Here is a 20,088-nt window from a genome sequence, read left to right on the forward strand (position 1 = left end):
AGCAAAATGTCTTGATTTGGGACTCCTGAAAGATCTGCTACTGGGCAAGTCATATAGCTGCGCCATCTCCACCCACCCTCCTGTTACCAGATATGATGAAAAAAATGTAAAAAGCTTTTCCTGCTTTCTACCCTATGAAGGGACAAAGTCCATGGCTTTTCTTCAGACAGTATGACTTCTAGGCGATAGAAGCAGATTGTACTCATTGCAATTAATTGATCTTTCACAGAACTGATGGACATTGTACTTGTTTACATTTAAAGGCTCTTCTGGAGTGTTACTAGATAACAGGGGTTACTGCATATATATTTAAGGCATTGCCTTACATGTGATATGGGACTCTCTCCCAGAAAACCTATGTGATACTATCTTTTTCTTCTTCCTTCAAATGCCAGCTTAAAACATCTTTCCTAATAAAACCTGTTATCACTCTGTCTGTCTGAAACACATATATGATAGGTGTTGTGATTAAACATTTATCTCACAGTAACTGATTAAAATATAAACGTATCTGACACACTGATTATTTAGATCCTTTCCAATCTGGGCACAGACCACAGTATGGGACTGAAATCAGCCTTGGTTACCCTTATGGATGACCTTCATTGAGAAAAAGACGGGAGGAGTATGTCCAATGGTATCCAACCATATACCAAAACCTAGTCCTTGATCTTTGGAAGTGTCATGTAAAACTGGAATGACAGTATCTTTAGAGGCATCCCAATCAATGCAGTTTGGAACTGTCCTGCCAAATTGGGCAAAGTTACATTTTGGTATGCCATTTTGATTCAAAATGGCACCTGGCATTCAAATGTGGACTTAAGGCTGCCTGTTCCACTTCAGGAACCCTGGTGCCAAATTGGGGTATATCTATCTATAAAGTATTAGTAGAATTATTTGGACTCTCCTTCATTGGAGGTTTTTAACCAGATGTTGGATGGCCATCTGTCTTGAATGCTTTAGTCAATATTCCTGCATTGCAGGGGTTGGACTTGGGGTCACTGCAATTCTTTGATTATATGAATTAAAATATATACATATAAAATATCACATATAATGAAAACATCACAGCCTAAGTGGCCCTAATATAGAACATTCCAAAGGGCTGATTTTGACCAGCTGATAATTACAGAGGTTCATCCTATCTATACTTTAAAACAGTTGTAAAAACAGGAATAAATTTACAAGATAATAAAATAATAATCATAGAAAGCTTAAAAAGAATGAATGACATAAAATATATTCCATGGTGCAATGCAAGGTTCATATTTCTACCAACCATACCAAATGTTCATGAATGTTGCCAAAGAAACTTATCTAATGGGACTGTGCCAACGGAGAGATTGTTTGGTCATATAAATCACAAACGACTCCCAAGCAGAAGCAAAGTATTTTTTGAGTCAGTTTTTCAGAAATGGCAATGAATATGACTTTTTTATACCACAGAATAACAAGATGCATCCTTCCACCCTTGAGAGATCACTAGATGAGCAGCAACCAACAGATATAGAATTTACTGTTGAGAAGCAAGGTCGGCATTATCACCATCAAAAATAGGTAAGAGACATAGCTTAGCATCCAAGGTGACCTGTTTGCCAACAATACTACCTATCTCCATTGGAACCTGCTTACGGAATTTGTGTGTATAATTACAGTTCCACCACATATGCAAATATGTTCCTCGTACCTTACAACCCCGCCAGCATAAGGGGGAACCAGATCTTACAGTATGAGCTAGTCAGACCAGAGTTAAAAACCAGCACTGAACCTCTCCCTAATGTTAGCAGACATGGACCTAAAGGGATAAGTGGACCAGATAAGTGGACCAGATCTTAAGCCACTGAGAATCTTTCAGTTCGCCTATAGGGTTCATCTCTCACACTGATTTCAAAGCAGTAAGTGGAAAGACCCTGCCTTTTGGGGTGCTTGCCACAGCCAGATGTTCCTAAGGTTCCAGGACTCTAGTGGCTACAGCATGTAACATGGGATCTTTCAAGATGATGCCAATCTGATTGATACGTAGCTGATCTACTCCTGAATCTTTCAAGAATTCCGAGAGTTGTGATTCTGTAACTGGCATGTTGTTCTCATAACAGTCTTGCAGGCGATGCAGTCCCGCTTTGGAAAGAATAGTAGATACTGTTAATTTATCTTGAGCCTGAAATTGTGGCATATGAGGAAGGGGGATTAAGGATGAGAGTATGGAGGCTAGTTTCTTACACCTTCTGTTCCACATATCTATACTGTAATAAAGACTTCCATATTGACCTCTTTGGGAGCAAAAAGGGGATCACAATTAGAGGGAGAGAAGGGGAATCTTGTGCATCCAGTGCAACCCAAGATGTTGCTAGATCTGCTAAAATCATCAGAACGCTTTGCCATAGCTGAAGGGCATCAAAATATGTGGGTAAATAAAGGACTTCCCAGCCTCCCTGGCTGGATTCAATTTTGCAGCAAAAAATAAGAAGTTGCCAATAGGTTAGGGTATTATGTGAAATCGACAGGACTTGAAATAGAAACAAGATTCTGGTCTGTGCTACCATTTTTACAGTAGCCACCCTCCCCAGAATAGAAAAAAATCAAAGCCTGCCAAGCCTTCAAGTCCCCTACAATATGTTTGGGGGTGGGAGTAGGGTACTTTAAATGAAGCAATTTGTTCAGATTCCTAGGAATCAGAACCCCAAAACATTGCAAAGAGGTAGAACAAGTTTGGTGGATCATCTAATATCTGGTTGAATCTGCAAGTTCACATTCCAAAACAAGGTCTCTGATTTGTCATAGTTTATAAAGAAACCAAACACCACCCAACAATCATTTATAGTTTTAATTACCTCTGGAAGAGCAGCTTTTGGGCTTTGATGATAGCAATGTCACCAGCAAATAAGCTAATAAGGTGTTGCCAGGTACCCACTGTGAACCCCTGGATTAATGGATTGTTACGATGATATCTTGAGAGGTCTCCAAACCCACAGAGGCCAGAAAAATAGACAAAGCACTTTCCAAGACATATAGTAAGAAGCTTCCTTATGTACATCTGCATATTATTTTTATTTGTTGCTAGAAGAATAGTGCAGAGTACTCTCATTTTCTCATTAAATATATATAATTAAGACTTTCCTACGATCCAAATATAAAATCCCTTTTAAGACAGAACATTAAGCAACTGAGCACAAAACAAATAGCTCATTTCCTCTCTTTCTTAGATGTCTTAAGGTCAAAAAAGCAAAGTAAACAGGATGCTCTATAGCCAGCACTTTATTTTATACAGTAGTGGGTATCTTCTAATGCTTGTCAAACAACAAATACTGCTTTGCCGTCACAGAAAGTGATAAAGACGTGTACAAATAAAATGTTGTTTTTATTCCAGTTAGAAGCCGAAGATCTGTATTATTTTTAGTTTAATAGTATTTAAAGTGTTATCACACAATACTAAAAGAAATAACATTACGCTGTTTAAGTGTAACCTTTGTGTGGACTATTCCTGCTCTCAACAGATAAGTGGGAGCTGCGCCTTGTTATAAAGGAACAAAGATTCTATAGCTTATTGTGAAAGTAAAGTTCAAGTGACTGTGCTATAAGGCCTGCTTTAGAAATTTGTTTAAGCTGTCCATTTAAATGCAATGTTTCCTTTCAAATCAGTTAGTAAAATCAGAAGTCCTTGTAGATATTTTAAAATATTGTTAACTACACTTCAAAAGGACAAGAAACTAAACATAATAAATGAAATCAGTGTTATTTCCTTGCTTATTACGGTAGCATGTTAATAGCACTGATCACTCTCTAAACATCTGGTAAAAGATGTATGGGGAAACAGGAACAAGATCTAAAGAAGAAAAAATTAACATATTTTATAGAGTGGTTCTGACAAAATAAAATTTACTGCTAACAAAGGGGGGGGGGGTTTGAAGCTGAGGCAGTACCACACCATTTTATTCAATGTTGCTTACTTTCATCAGTATCTGTTGGTCCCAATTTTTTAAAAAAATGCATCAAAGCAAGAAAAGCAAGGCAGATCACCAATGCAACTTGATAAAGATGTGGCAGCAGAAAGGGAAAGCACATACACAAACAAATTTGGAGTGAAAGATGCCAATATCCTCCAAAGATGACAGTCAGCCATCAGTCTCAGGAACAGCCCACGACCCCAAACATAAATATATATACTGTAATTCACAACAAACACAGTGAACCCTGATGTACAGAATAATAAATAGGGGTGGACATTTTCAATGTCCTTCAGAATTTTTTTGGGCAGAAAAGCAAACACTATAAAGAATTGCCCTTCACACAAAAACAGCAGAAATATTAAAGCTCACGGGGCAATCAGCAACTGACTTCTTTTCCTGGTTGAACCTTTCCCGTCTTTTTTTAGAAACCTTAATAATTGTGCATTCTTAATGGTTGTTTAGGATCTCAATGTCTTTCCTAAAGACTTATCAATTTGCCATAGAGATGTTAACATTTTCCCAGTACTCTAGCCACACTCAATTCAGATGTCACATGTACCAAGCTGCCATGCCTTCCCCCTTCCTCCTTATATACTGAAATTATCTCCAGCCCTATCTGGCAAACTAGCCATAGCATGGCTCTAAACTGGAATCAGAGTCATGGTTTGAAGTGGACTTGAAGCTAAACTATGGCTAGTGGTAACCAATTCAGGCATCACAAAACAACAACAACACCTATGGTTACCACCAACTAGGAAGTGAAGAAGGAGGATGGGCAGGCAAGGAAGATGTTCCCAATATTCAAACCCTGGTCTAAACCAAGCAAATAAATTGACAGGAAAATACTGTACGTTATTCCCCACTGCTTGTTGAATGCCTGTGTCATCAGTAAATAAATAATCCCAGACAGACCACACTTGACTGTATTTGCTGTCCTTTTGCTATTGTAGAACATGACCTTGCCCAAATAAGTTCTCCAAGTTCATTCTTCCACCTGCATGCAACACAGCCCACATTGACAGCAGACAAAATGCTATACCAAAAATTACCCAAGTTTTAAATTAATAGACAGCCTTTTCTTTACATTCTTTATTTTGTTTCATTAAAAAAGAGAGAAGGACTAAGGTTGCAAATACTCCATTTTGGTTTTAAGATGAAATGCCTGAAACTATTTATCTAGTGACTAATGCTAAACATCAACAGCAGCTATACACCTTCAGCTCAGCTGTAGATTTCTTTGCTTCCAATATCTCACTATATTTTCAATATTTAATATTGCTTTCCTAATTTTATGTCCTCCATGAGTCATCCCATAATAATTTTCATAGAATGACCTGACCTGCATTCTGTTCTGGATTTGCTTATAGATGATTTCCAAGGTAAAGTTCACTACACTATACTGCTTAACTACATGGGCTGTATTTTTACCAATCCAACATTAGGTAATAGTTAACGAAATGGATTAACACCAGGAACAAGTCAACTGAGAATTAAATAAAATAGCTGGGGAGGAAAATCTTCGGTAAACTAAAGTTATGCGACCACACAGATCTGTGAAGATTTAAGGGTTTGCAATCAGAAATACAGCATGGAAGATAATACACAAAGCTGAAAGTCACATTCTTGTTACAAACCAAAAATGCCTTTTAAAAAAGGTCAGTAGTGGTGTTAGAACACTGCTCATTCTCCATGAAATTTCTCTACCTTTCCCTCTTTCTCTGTCAATCTCTTTCTCTACTGACTTACACAGGGGAAGGCATGAGAACAGCAAACATAGTTTTTAGTAGTTATTTTAGCATCCATCTCCTAAATCAATGTGATTGGAGTGCCTTGGAAAACTATTTCACTGTGGTTAGAAAATCTAGACTAGAGGGTCAAAACAATACCCCACCATCTTCACTCAAGTACAGAGCAGTCCCTTTGTCATTTAGGCTTTGCTTTAATATATAAGCACAGCAGTGATTTTTAAAATGCAGTATTTCCGGGGAGCATCCAAATCCAGAGAGCACAGGAATATAGGGAATCCTGGACCCAGAACCAACTTGAAATCATTGTTATTGTACTGTATATTTAGTGGCTTTTCCATGGCCTTGGGATCAGGTGCTGGCTGTTGCTGGTTTTTAAACTTATTTTGGCTAGAAATACATATGATGTACCAAGAAAAGTTTTGACCAACGGTCTGCATCCAGGTCTGCTGTCAGTACAGTGATACCTCAGGTTACAAATGCTTTGGGTTACAAACTCTACTAACCCAGAAGTAGTTACCTCAGGTTGCGAACTTTGCCCCAGGATGAGAACGAAAATCACGTGGCAGCAGCGGGAGGCCCCATTAGCGCAAGCGCACCTCAGGTTAAGAACGGTTTCGGGTTAAGAACGGACCTCTGAAACGAATTAAGTTCGTAACCCGAGGTACCACTGTATCCTTGTGGTGGTGTGCAGTATAATTACACCTTTCACCAATGACCTTTGAGATAACACGTTCTTTCACCTACCCAAGTCTTGCTTATCCATGTTCTTCTTTTCCCCACCCCAAAACAGTGAGTTTGTATTTGCAGGAGAACCACTGTAAGCAATCATTTTGACATTTAGCAAGCTTTCTCTTCCTCAGAAGGGGCAACCATGTCTGTAAATTGCATCCAATTCTGGCAGAAGCTAATTTCCTTTTTAAAAAACAAAAACCAACAAACCTTGGTACTCTGCACAAAACTTACTATTTGACAGGCTCAATCCACTCTGGAGGGACTCCTATGCCTGAAAAGTCCATCCATTTCTGGCGAGAGGAAATAAGTTACAGTCATTTATAGATTCCCCATTATAGTAAATTGGACAGCAAGAGTGGGGTGGAGGGGTAGGAAGAGCACAGCTTCATTTTTCACATGTCTAATTTGGTCCTGAGTAACTAGTCGCATTAGAAATACACAGAGCAGCTGCAAAATAGATTGGGCTGCTTCCCCAAGCTACAGATACAAGTTAAGATTTTGTGGCTGGTGTACACCTCTGGCAGCTGGGGCATTGCCCATTCTGCACAACACAACTCTCTTATTATGCAGTTTAGGGTCCATGATCCACTACTTTTCAGGTTTGCAAGACTGAAAAGAAATGGTCCCCCCCCTTCCCTTATTGCAGGGCTACAAAGATTAAAGCTTGTTGCTCATCACTGCCCCAAAGCCAACATCAGAAAAGATAGCTAAGATGGCAATCCTGCACACCCTTACATGGAAGTAAGTGGTATTGAAGTCTGTGCAACTTGTGAATAGACATGTGTAAAATTGCACTGCACATCAAATGTTCAACCCTCTGCTTACAAATAAAGGACAGCACCTCAGAACATAGGCAGAGTGACTTTTCCTCACCACTCCGTAGCCATAGCCAGTCCTCCACACAATTGAGAATTAAGTGTCAGAGCTTTCATGGCAGAAGACATCACTTTCTGGCAGGCTTCAGTTCTTACACCTCTCTTTTTGTATACATAGTCATATTATCAGCTACATCAGGATATTGAAATAACTGGTATCCATTGCTAAATCACATGGTAACAAGTAAATCACATTCAGTTATTCTATTGACTGTTTGTGGACACAGCATTTCTACTGTTTGTGGACCCAGTAAGTATTTTGTCAACAAGCATTCCCTCACAAATGAACAACAAAACCAACAGTCATTCGGTTTGCCACGTTCATAAAGCTTTGGCATGTTCATAAAGCACACTGTAGGATGGTCATTGCTACCAGGTAATCTGCTACTGCCTATTCTAACTTTGATTGCATATATGGATACCAAGACTGCAATCCTATATGCATTTACTTGGGAGAAAGTACCACTAAAAACATAACAATGACATATCAATAGATGACAAGCAAGTTCCAGTGTTGTAGAAGTACCCAACTGTGTGCTCCCAAAGGGGCTGGACCTTTATGAAAATTCTAAATAACCAAGTCACAAAGATTTGAAGGCGCTCACAAAGCATCCACTCTCTTCCCTGATTTCCTAAAGTTCAGGAACTCAGTTTGGGACAGAGGAAAGATGTAGGTGCAGGCAGTAGATACTCCTAGACCCTGGCGGAATGTCATTTCTGATCAGGGACTCCTGCAGGAAAATTACGCTCTCCACATTATTTCCACAAGGGAACGCCCTCTGGGGTGTTCCCATTAGAAGAAATGGTGAATAAAGTACTGTATTTATTTCCTGCCAAGGATTCTGGGGCTTGTAGTCCCAGTCGTCTGTTGGACATGGGAGCGGAACATCTGCCAGCATTTCCTCTGCCCCAAAGTAAGTTTCTGGACCTTTGGGAAGGAGAGCCCCATAGGATTAATGAGAGTAGAGTTTGGTTTGTTTGGGGTCTCAGGCAAGGCTGTTCTTGCCTGATCATGCTTGAGTCTTTGCTTGAAAACTCATGACACCACTACTTCAATGCTTAGTTCAGGGCACTGATAATGACCGTGAAAGCCCTACATGCCCCATCTCTGCATTTCATTTCATTTAAGTTTAAGAGCATCTAGGAACACAATCTTATATTTACCACACATGCAACAAATCAGAACTAGCATGCAGAACTTTAGAACTTCATTTCCCAGGAAAATCCAAGTCAAAGCATCTTCCAGAAACTGGAATTGTTATTCATGTTTAATTTTGGTAGCTTGGGATAGGCAACATCAAGATTTACAAACTGCAGTCAGGATTTAACTGAAAAATCAATGTAGAACTTGTGATATAAATTTAATAAAGGTGGTATTTCTACTGAAAGTATTTTTTACTTGGTTATTATCATAAATGATATTTAAGTCTCTACACAGAGTCAAATAATAGCTTGATAGGAAGCAGGGGTGTGGTAGCGTGGTAGGAAAACTCAGAAGCATATTTCTGAGAGGCAACTCTCTTCCAATATTTTTTGCTCCTTTCCGTCAACAGGAGAATTACAGCTCAAAATTTAATTCCCATTCATTTCTCATGTTGGGTTTTAGCACAGTAAGGGGGCAGCAACCAACCAATCAAGTTCCAAAAGGAACAGGCATTAAAACAGTTTATTGACAAAATAAATTACTATATCCAATCTGTTCCTTTTTTCAATCTAAAAATGGTTGCTTAAACTGAGAATGTATTTTTAATGTAACAGACAGAGGCAGAGATATATTTATTATTCAGACACTTGCCAAAATGTAGTTAGCCTATCAACCTGATCTTATACATATACATGCATAGCTGCAACAACTTGAAATAATGACAGCTGTCAGAGGCAAATTAAGAGGAGCTGAAGACCTTACGCTAAATCCATTTCGAACCCTCAACTGTTTGAGTCCAAGCCCTCCACTTCCAGCTGGACAAAGCGTGATAAGCAGTAGCGCACAGCTCTTTCTGCAGATACCTACACTGAGTAGATGAGTACTTGACAGCAGCACCTAAAACTTTGTAAATAATAAGCTTTGATCAGTTATCCTTTGGGCACACTGAACCCATTATGTAAACACATAGAAAGGCAAAGAATATAGAGAAACTGGCCTGAGATGCCAATAGAGTATTACAGATCACGACACTGGAATAGTGCAGTACAGTAGGTGCTATGAAACATCTTACACACTCATTCTAGATGTTTAAGACCAATCCTAAATACCTTTGTTCTGCCAAGTTTTTTGAGGTGAGATGATTACGTTATTTCAGTTATCAATATTGTCGGCTTACTTCTTTTTCAGTATTTCTTTTTTACATATCCTTTAATGTTAATAAATGTTGCACTTTTTTGCTATTTTGGGAACCTGCCTTGAATAACTCTTTTGCCTAGAAAGATGGGAAATAAATGTTTTAAAAATAAACAGATCTAGTAGCAGCAGCTCATACCAGCTGGCCTTAGAATCACATCACAGCAAAGCCTTCAAATAACAGTTCTTTTGTTTGCATAGCCCACAACAATTATCAAGTGTACAGATAAAAAATGAAATACAAGACAACCCTAACCTGTACCTAAGCTATGTGGATCATTATATATCAATAACCAAACTCTATTTTTAATATATATAATGTTATTAACAAAGGGAAAGGCACTCACCCACCCCAAAATGAGAAAAGGCACTTGACTGAAACAAATGCTTCAGTACATAGGATTTTATCTTTGTCACAGTCAGCCCAGGAAGACACTTGTAGCAGCATTAAAATATACTGTGGAAAAACTGTGTGGAATGGTTTTGTGAACGAACTGCTTTCTGGGACTAGGGCCATAATGTAAGTGACCATTCATAATATTGTATGGTTTTACAGGCAATAAGGCCTTCTGGTTTTCCAACATGGAAGCCATAGAGCCCATTGTTAATAGCTCAACATCAAAGACAATAACAAAGGCTGCAGTCCTATGCACACTTACCTGGCAGTAAATGCCTGTGAATTCAGTAGCATTACTCCTAAACAAACAGGGATATAGAATCAGGCTCTAAATCTCAGGAGGATGATTAGCAAAAACACTTGCTGTGCAATATCTAAAGGCTACTAACTGATAACAGAAGAAAGAAATAGCAGAAACCAAGATAGAAAAAAAGCTTTCCTAATCTCAATGCTTTGAAGCAGGTACAAATGGTAAGAAACATTTTCCATTGAGAAAAAGCCTCAGATGCAAATTATGCAGAACAGAAGAGCACAGCAGATGAACCAAGAAGAGCTACGAAGCTTAACTGAATGAAAGTATTGCATTGTCTGTTCCTATACTACATTTAGACAAATTCCACATCTCACAATAAACTGACATCAATAAAGCTGAACCCAGTAAATACAATCCCTCCCCAAGCTTTGCATGGGACAGAACAATACTTTATTAAGCAACTCTTGTTATTACTGATGGTGTGTGTTCATAAAAGGTGTCATGTTCCGAGAACAACCGTAAGTATTTGGGGTCAGAATGTTAAAGGTCCTGAGCAATTTGGCCACCTGACAACTTTTGATGTATAAACAAAAAGCCTACTAGACAGACAAGCTTTCTAATGACAGCTGACACCCACACACCTGTACAAAGGCATCTCTGAAATGTGAACCAGCAGGGGAATTCAGACAGTATGATACAATGATGTGTATGTGTGCGTGTGCGTGTGCGTCCTTGAGGGCAAGGTACTCACCTATTATTTCACTTCCTGGTAAAGCAGGTACACCAGTTTGTATTTCAATTTCTAGAGGGGGACTTCAGTCCATCTTTTAGCCAAAAATGTGGTTAAAAGAAATGGAAAAAACCAAAAATCCAACACGGAGAAGCAGCCTAGTTTTACTATGCTAAGAAATGTTCCGGAGGGAGGGAGGGAGGAAACATGCCGGGAACCTTAGAAGGTTCAGCATCAGGGGCATCGAAACCATTTCAAACTCTAAAGAAGCAATTGGGAAACAAAACACACCAGGCAAGATCTGCCATCCCCACCCCACTCCTCCTGCCTAGTAACAGGTGCTCTCGCAAGCTACATCAATCCACATTGCTTGTGTTTCCAAAAAACCACGTCTGAACACCCGCCCTGCCAGGATAGCTCTTACCAGTTTGCTAGGAAGCTGGAAAGCAGAAGATCTTTGGCGAGCGTAGCTGCCCTCCCATTGCTAATAGTAACGAGGGGTCGTCCTTCCCTCCTCCCCTTGTTCCTGCTGCAAGCTCCTAAGAGGAACTGAAAGCTGACACATCAACAAAGATGGCTGCCGCAGACACCAGAGTGGTTTCAGCTGAGAGAGGAGGAGCGGAGGCGGGGCGAGACTTGGTTTATCCGCCTGCAAGGAGGAGGAGAGAGGGGGGGGGGAGGAAAGAGGGCTACGGGTCGCGCACCTCGCCTCGCGTTGCCAAACAGCTTGAGTCACCAGAAAGCTCTGCAGCCTTTATCATCTGCCACGGGCGTGCCATTGACAAGAGCAACAGGGAACCGGGAGGGGGATGGTTCTCCCTGGTACCTGGCTGGGTGCGTCGGTTCAGGTTCCCCCCCGCACGGGGTTCAGGGGATTAGAGCTGCTGTTTACTGAGTCAGACTGCAAAAACTTTCACAGCCCCACCGCCAGAACCGATTGCCTGTTCAATTGAAAAACGATTTTATAGTATAAAAAAGGAGGAGGAAGTAGTGTAGCACTGGAGCCTAGTACAAAATCACTGTCATTAATATTCCCCTCGGGTGAGCGCAGTTTGCGACGTGCAAAAGACGGTCCATAGAACCACCAGGATTGTTAAATAGTGGGTAGGATGGCCCCTTTGGAAACCTAAATGATGCAGAAAACAGCAGATCCAAGAGATAAAATGTTTTAGAACTTCCAATATGACGCTTTTTTAATTAGCCCCTTCGCACCCAGAACAGGCGCCCGGATTTTGTAGGTTTGGAAAGCTGCAAAAGATGTGGCGCGGGCATGCGTGCCTCTGCAAAGCAGAAACGGCGCGAACTGCCTTTCGTTTTAACTTCCTTGCAGCCCCCACTTCTGGCTTCTCTCTCTCCCCCCCCCACCCCGCCCCGCAAGTCCTTCCCGCTCAGGTTAACCAGAGCGCATTGTCGCCCGCGAGGCAAGCGCATGCGCCCTTGAGATTACGCGGCAGTTTTCGCGAGGGAGGGGAGTGGTGCGAAGCTAGGCATAAAACTTCGGAGGTCGGCGCACGAGGCGCCCGGAGCGGGGAGAGAGAGCCGGGGAGGCGTCGTCGTCGAGGGCGTTATTTCTTTCCTTTACGTGGCGGCAGCGAGCTGAAGCGCGTTTCTAGGCTTCTGGCGGGGTTTCATCGAGGAGAAGGAGCTGGTTTTAAAAGACCTCCTCCCTCCTCGCGTTCAGCAGCTGTCCTCGTCTCTCCGTCCCCGGGGGCGCAGGGCTGGGAGTAGGAAGGCCTCAGGTAACGCCCGCAGAGGGGGCCCCGCGTGGGTGAGCATCGCTAGGCCCCTTCAGGGCAGGGCCCGCGGCGGTTTGCTGTTTAATTCGGGGGTGGGGAGGTGGGGAACCAGTAGGTCTCCAGGTACTTCTGGACTCCCAACTCCTGGGCAGCATTGGCCAGTGGTAGTGCCGGATAAGCTAAACCAGCTATATAGCTTAGGGTCCCACTCTGTTGGGGCCCCCAAGAAAAAATTAAAGGAAAATAACCTGGATGTACTTTTCCAAAATATAAGATAAAAAACAAATAAAATAAAACCTACATACAGCAACAGTGTTTGTGTTGTGTAGGCTCCTATGATGTAATAATGGGTCCATAAATTACTATGTAGCATATATTCAACGCAAAAAAATAGCAACAATTTTTTGTTGACAAAGGACAGCTGGACATATAAAGGGCCCCATTACCTTCAGTAGCTTAAAAGGTAAAGTGGTAAAGGGACCCCTGACAGTTAAGTACAGTGGTACCTCCAGTTAAGAACTTAATTGGTTCTGGAGGTCTGTTCTTAACCTGAAACTGTTCTTAACCTGAAGCACCACTTTAGCTAATGGGGCCTCCCGCTGCCGCCTCCGGAGCATGATTTCTGTTCTCATCCTGAAGCAAAGTTCTTAACCCAAGGTACTATTTCTGGGTTAGTGGGGTCTGTAACCTGAAGCGTATGTAACCTGAAGCGTATGTAAGCCAAGGTACCACTGTACAGCCGCGAACGACTTTGGGGTTGCGGTGCTCATCTTGCTTTATAGTCCGAGGGAGCTGGCGTTTGTCTGCTCCGCAGATAGTTTTTCTGCGTCATGTGGCCAGTTCCACCCGCTTCAGTAGCTTAGGGCCTCATTAAACCCAAATCCAGTTCTGCCTAATGGTCAGGGGAAGTTGGGAGCCCAGACGCGGGGAGAGTGCCGGGTTCGTTGTCCCTGGTTTTAACCGTGAACCCACATCTGCCTTGCCATTGTCCCCCTCCATGCGTGGCTTGTGTAACAGTTGATATTATTCCACAATCTTTTTTCACATTTATCTGATTTCACTAAATCCTGGTGAAATCAGGTAGCTTGCTTCTGGGTTAAGGTGCTTTGGGTCAATGAGGTGATATTCAAGTTTTACTCAGGGTAGACCCACTGAAATTAATGGGCCTGACTTAAGGCACGCTACCCTTACCTGTCCTTGTGCAAAGAGTGCTGAGTGATCAAAGTTCACTAAGTTCTACGGCATGCACAGATTTGACTCACCAGTGTGCACTCTGCACAACGTAAAATGATCAGGTGATATTTGGTTAAGGTTAACTTGGAGTGGGCTCATGGAAGTTAATGAACATGACCAAGTTAGGTTCATTAATCTCAGTGGCCTACACTGAGTAAAGCTTAGTTACATGCCAGCCAGTTGTTTTAAGACGTGTAGAATGGAAATTGGAGGGCCGTATCTATGCATGCAGTAGAAGAGTGTTGAGGTGATAAATAAGGTTTTCTTTTAAAGGCTTCTGTACTGTAAAGGAAAAGGGGAGAGAGAGACAGATTTTCCTGCAGGTAGAAAATAAGAACAGCATGGAAAGGACTCTATTAGCATTGCTCTATTGTAAGTTGCCATTTTTTCTTGCACAGTTTTCTCTTATTTTAAATGAGAAGGGGATTATCCAAAAGCTGTAGCAAGTGGGAGGGATTCAAGAACTATATATTGAAATGAAATTATAGCCCCTGCTATCTTGGGTTTTAATGCATTTTCCCACTTATGTGCATACCTAGCCGTATGCAAGAGGTGGATCGGTGGGGAGTTAGGAGCACATGTACAGCCCATGTAACAGCCAAGATCTGCTGATGCAATTGTGTGGGTTGAGAATCCATCCTTTCCAATTAAAGATTAAACTTTGTATTTTTTGTAAAGTTGATTTGCAGTATCCAGTCACATTGTGGAAGCATCACCTTCTGCATTGTTGCTTATCTGCTGATGACTTTTGTACAAACTTTGATGAACTGGATTGGTGCATATAAGCCATTTGACAGCTATGGTGTTCATTGCCTTCTCCTTATTAGAAAACAACAGGATAACTGGCTTTATATGCAAGATAGTTTACTGGGAATTGCTGCTAAATGCCACCTCAGGTTCTGCTTTCACTTGTTTCAGCAAGGACATTAACACAGCAATTCATACCCCTTTTGTTCTGGGCTGGTTGACTTGAACTGAGTTCCCTGTTCCTCCAGCTGGAACACTGGATCCCAAACTGGTTCCACTCCTGTCACATGACTGCATTAGGCCTGATCCAGGATTGATATGTGTCCCAGTTCCATACTGGTGCAACAGTTTACCTCCCCACCCCTTTTACACCCTTCTGGAATGAGTGGCAGGGCTGCAGTTGCAGCACACTGCTCCATTGAGCCCTGATGCTACCTGACTGAGTTCTGGATTGTACCAATAAACATCAACATGTGGCTGTCCCTTGAGGACATGCCCCAAGGCTTCAGGAGTGCCAGCAGTTTTGTTAAATCCCTAATATGATTGTTTGAAGCTAGTGTGGGAAGACATTAATGCTAAAACTGATTTTTGTATTTTCTGTAGAACAACTTATTTTATTCCACTTTTATTTTTAATAAAAAAGAATACAGAAAATTGAAAATTTGCTTGGTCTGGAATATTTAAAAATTCAACACATTTTCTTTTAGCTGCTAATTGCTTTTTATTCTTTTCATCTTCCTCGTTGCTAATAACTTTACAGCTGTCAGGGAATTGTTCTGATACGGATGCGCACAGGATGGCACAAAATCGTTTTATAAGGAATGAAGAACTCAAAATTCAAAATGAATCACTGAGAAGTCCCAGGACAGGTCCCAACTTCAAAAGCTCTTTACCCGAAGAAGATAAAACTTCAAAATTTCTCAACAATTTCTCGATTTGTGAGCAGGCTAACATGTTTTTTGAAACTCGTAACAGTAATTCAAGTGAAAGCAGTTATGATGGCTGCCATGGTAGCTTTAACAGACAGAGAACCACATCAGAAATGAATGGAGGGGAACTGAGAGGTAGGAAAATACCTCATTTTAAAATAGTTTTAATACCTTTAATCTTTTGTGTTGCTTTTGCAATTTCACTTATAGTACTTAAATTGTTTTATTGCTTTCTTTTTGAAACCTTTGAAAATGGAAATGGCTAGTTGTTCCAGTTGTGCACTTCCTCAGCTTTAAAATGTGTATTATATAACAAATGCTTTTCTTCAATAAACATTTTTGTGCTGTGTTTTTACAGTTTTTGTATCGTATGAGCAGTCTCAGTCATTTTCCACCCACAACCCACCCATCCAGACTTCAGTGTTGAAGCTCAGCTGTGCAGAAGGTTAAGTTTTCTTTTATTAGAAAATCAACCATTACTTGTTGATTAACTGCAACAAGTTAGTAAATATTAAAGGAAGTATGGAGAAGACGGGAAGTTAGATTTATATGTAAGAAGATTTATTGTCAGAACTTATGAGGTTACTTTTTGTTAATTTTGTATTTTTTGTAACAAATGATGTAAACACGTGGTTTTGTTTTGTTGGTGTCAAAGCAAAATAAAGGGGGGCAGGGAGAAAGAAAATCAACCATTACTATAGATGAAAAATTGGAAGCTTTGTTATCAAATCACTTCTCTGTAAGTGTTAAGAACAATGAGTAGCTATTACTTAATCTTGGCAGTTGCCTTCTTGAGTTCTGTTTACATATGGGCAGCTTTAAATTATCTCATTATGAGCTTGCTTAGGAATAGTCTACCAACTTTAGGTGGTGGTTAATATAAATGTTTAATGATTAAGCATTGATTTCATGCTGTGCAATATTGTACTTAGTAAGTCCATCTCAATTCAGCGTAACTTACTCCTAATTGTGCATAGCATGCAACTCTAGCTGGTTGTCCAACTGGGTTAATTATTAGAAATGTATCTCCCTTCTACTACTACTTGGAAAAACTAGGTCATATCTAAACATTACTATTCTATATTGTAGGGAAATCAGAAGCCATGAATGGCGCCAGTACCTTCCTACCATCCTCAGCAAATGAATTAAGTCCTGTGAGTTTGCAAGATTTGAGTCTGAATTTTCTTCTACATGTGTCCATTAGTGGCAATGTTATTTTCAGCTTCCTTTGTTAACCCTGATAGTACATGTGTTTTCCCTTGTGGATGTGACAGTAGAATTTGGTGGGGCCGGTTCCATTTCTGTTATTTATGTGGCAGTATTTTACTATTTTAATGCATATAAATGTTGCTCAAACTATTCTACATGTATATTGCAGGTGCATGCTTCAGCCTTACAACATGCAAAGCAGAGAAGACTACAGAGCGCTCCTGACAATACTTTATCCACAGGCTGTGATCAATTACACCGGTCCACATGCCATTTTTGTAGAATGTCTGGTAGGTTTCTGTTATCTCATCTGATAGACAGTGCAACCTCTTACCTTGCAAGCTTTTTTTTTAAAAAAAAATGAAGTTATGATTTATTATTATAAATTGGAAAGTGAACTCAAGTGTCAGTTAAAGCCTGTGTCCTTCATCTACCATAAACTTACTTAGTAATCTTAGACAAGCCATCATTTCTCAACCACAACTCAAACATCTGAACAAAAATTGTGAATTAGGTATGAATGATTACTAGGCAACTGTGTGTAGAGTGCTTTGGATACTGTAAGTAAGATTCATGAATGAACTTAATTTGCGTACAAATAAAAATTAACCTATACTTATATTTAATATTTTATCTAAATGCAAGGGTACCTTATCCATGTTGATTAACATCTTACATTTTTCCATGTCAAAGCAGGGGGGGATTGATGTTTTCAAAATTATGCCAATGGATAATAAAGATTTTTAAACCTAGAGGCTTAGTATTACAGAATTCTACTATGTGCGGTTGACTTTAAAGACCATCAACTTAATGGGAACACAGAAGAAAATCTTGGATACTGAATCAGAAATTGCTGACCACATACTGTAATGTCAACGCTTTGTGTTGCTGTGTTAATCTCTTTAGGATCCTTGAGATGCACACGATGTAAGCAGGTCTATTACTGTTCAGTGGAGTGTCAAAGGAAAGACTGGCAAATGCATAGTGTCGTCTGTAAGCTAGTTAAACATAAGTAAGTTTATACGTTAAATTTATCCTTCCTCTGATAACTGGATTTGTATCTATTTCCCTATAGACATCTGACTGGCTACTAGACAGGCTGGACTTGATGGGCATTTCGTCTGATCCAGTAGGGCTGCTCTTGTTTATATAGCTCCCATTAGTGCTCATGTTTCAGAAAGAGGAACATATGCATATTTAAGCAGAACTCTGCTCATATTTTAGATGAATACATAGGTTCCCATTCAGATCATGATGCTCAAGCACTTTGTGTGAATTAGCATGTACAGTCATACCTCGGGTTGAAGTTGCTTCAGGTTGAGCGCTTTCGGGTTGCACTCCCTGAAGTAACGGAAAGCGTTACTTCCGGGTTTCACCACTCGCACATGCTGTCATGCACGGAAGCGGCGACCCACGCAGATGCGGGTTGCATTCGCTTCTGGTTGCGAACAGGGCTCCGGAACGGATCCCATTCGTATCCAGAGGTACCACTGTACATTTAGGGCCACCACAGATTTTATGTGACTAAATACAAGGAACTACAGCATGATCTTGCAACTTAAGCTATCTCACAGGTTTGTTTTGATGATAAAATTTGAAATAACCCATGTTATTTGCAGCATCTTGAGGTCCTTGGAAGAAAGCCCAGGTCTCAATTCAATATTATTTAGTTATTTATTTTATTGTTTTTTATTCAGTTTATATACCACCCTTTATCAAAAGATCCCAGGGCAGTGTACAACATTAAGAACACATTTTATGGAGCATCAATAACAAAAGCATAATAGCAGACAGCATAATAAAAAATAATCATAATAATAATAAAATGTTCATAATAACAGTACTCACCACCACAGCTTTAACAGGCCATAGATTATTTAATGGCTAAAGGCCTGGATAAGGTGAATGTTTTTGCTTGGCGCCTAAAGACATGTAATGATGGCACCAGGCAAGCCTCTCTTGGGAGCATTGAACAGTCGGGGAGCCACCACTTAAGATATATACTGCAAAGGGCTATAGAATTACAAGTGAGATCTGCAGCAAAATGTTGGAGTGGTTATGTTTGGGTTTTAGTTACTCCACTCCCTTTTCTCTCCCACCCACAGCAGTCCACTTTCCACATATACTCAGTCTTAACTGGACTAGTTTCTAGGGTATTCTCCCGTTTAGGGTCCTCCTCTCTTTTGTACTTCTGCACCCTGCAGATTTTACCCTGTCTTCTGATACTTTCCTCATATGCATGGCTCTTTTGGCTATGTCAAGAATGGCACTCAGAAAATTGAATTAGGTGTTATAGGATGATTGTAATTCTAAGTGATGAAGAGTTTTAGCAAGTATCCTCTAAATTCTGGTTACTGTTGTGTAGTTAGGTATGCTGTATTGCATTTTTGAATATGTGGTCTATTTATTTCTTTTGGAATTCCAAGTTGTATGTTGTCCTCAAAGAATGGAAGTGAAAATTGCTACTACCATGTTTGAATATAACATTCTTAGAATGAATGTTGATCCATTCTCTTTCCTCACCTTGTGTCACACCACCTTCAGCAGTACCATCCTAGTCTGTCTCCCATTATGTCAAAAACTGTGTTAGAAACTAAGATATGAAAGCTAGGAGCTAAATGGCACCTTAAACCTAGGTTATGGGCGCAACAATGGAATGTCTAGGCATGCTTTTTAAATAAGAATACAAAGCTGAAAATGAAGAAATCTTAAAATATTTCTGAAGTATTATATACATTTTTCACATGGTCTAGTCCTTCCCCTGCCCACCCCCTAATCTTAAGAGGGTCTCTTCTACAGTCTTCAGAGAGTAGCTGGAAGCGGGGAAGCAGAAAGAGGTCCTCCTTTCCTTCTACTCTGCTGTTTTAATCTGAAATCTTAGGCGCAGTATTGCACCCTGAACTCAGAACTCTTTGCGTTAATGAAATTCCCTGTTGCAAAATGTGCCTAGAACAATGGGAGTTTTGAAAACTGGTCACAAAATGAAAACCTAGTTTACAAACAGAATCAAACTGTGTCTTAAGAAGGTTTAATAAACTAGAGTCCCCCACTTTAAGCATAATGAGAAACTGGTTTAAACAGACCAGGATTGAAGCGCCAAGCCAGCATGCACCCTGCAAATGGGGTGAGCGGGAAGTGTACAGTTAAAATGCTCATTCTACCTTAATAAATAGTCAATTCAAGCAGAGATATTAGGACTAATAATGCCTTCAAT

At 40.4% G+C, this 20,088-nt stretch overlaps 2 protein-coding genes across 6 annotated transcripts in view; one reads left to right on the top strand and one right to left on the bottom strand.

Annotated features, from left to right (window-relative positions):
- CCDC186 (coiled-coil domain containing 186) overlaps positions 1–11,597 on the bottom strand; it is a 49,740-nt gene extending 38,143 nt beyond the window's left edge. For 2 of the 3 annotated variants that reach the window (XR_014219844.1, XM_082222568.1), the window contains exon 1: positions 11,445–11,597. The gene's annotated coding sequence lies outside the window, so the exon portion shown is untranslated. Of the gene's footprint in view, positions 1–6,658; positions 6,718–11,444 lie in introns of those variants that run through there. The other variant, XM_082222569.1, reaches the window with a different exon arrangement.
- A 3,935-nt stretch (positions 11,598–15,532) lies between these two features.
- TDRD1 (tudor domain containing 1) overlaps positions 15,533–20,088 on the top strand; it is a gene marked incomplete at its 5' end in the record, with an annotated part of 32,472 nt that continues 27,916 nt past the window's right edge. For 2 of the 3 annotated variants that reach the window (XM_082222562.1, XM_082222564.1), the window contains 5 exons: positions 15,533–15,800; positions 16,024–16,110; positions 16,755–16,819; positions 17,044–17,164; positions 17,781–17,886. In XM_082222562.1, coding sequence (XP_082078688.1) covers positions 15,533–15,800; positions 16,024–16,110; positions 16,755–16,819; positions 17,044–17,164; positions 17,781–17,886 — 647 coding nt within the window. The remainder of the gene's footprint in view (positions 15,801–16,023; positions 16,111–16,754; positions 16,820–17,043; positions 17,165–17,780; positions 17,887–20,088) is intronic. The other variant, XM_082222563.1, reaches the window with a different exon arrangement.

The sequence above is a fragment of the Podarcis vaucheri genome (assembly GCF_965113315.1).
Source record: "Podarcis vaucheri genome assembly, chromosome: 5".
Classification (NCBI taxonomy): Eukaryota; Metazoa; Chordata; class Lepidosauria; order Squamata; family Lacertidae; genus Podarcis; species Podarcis vaucheri.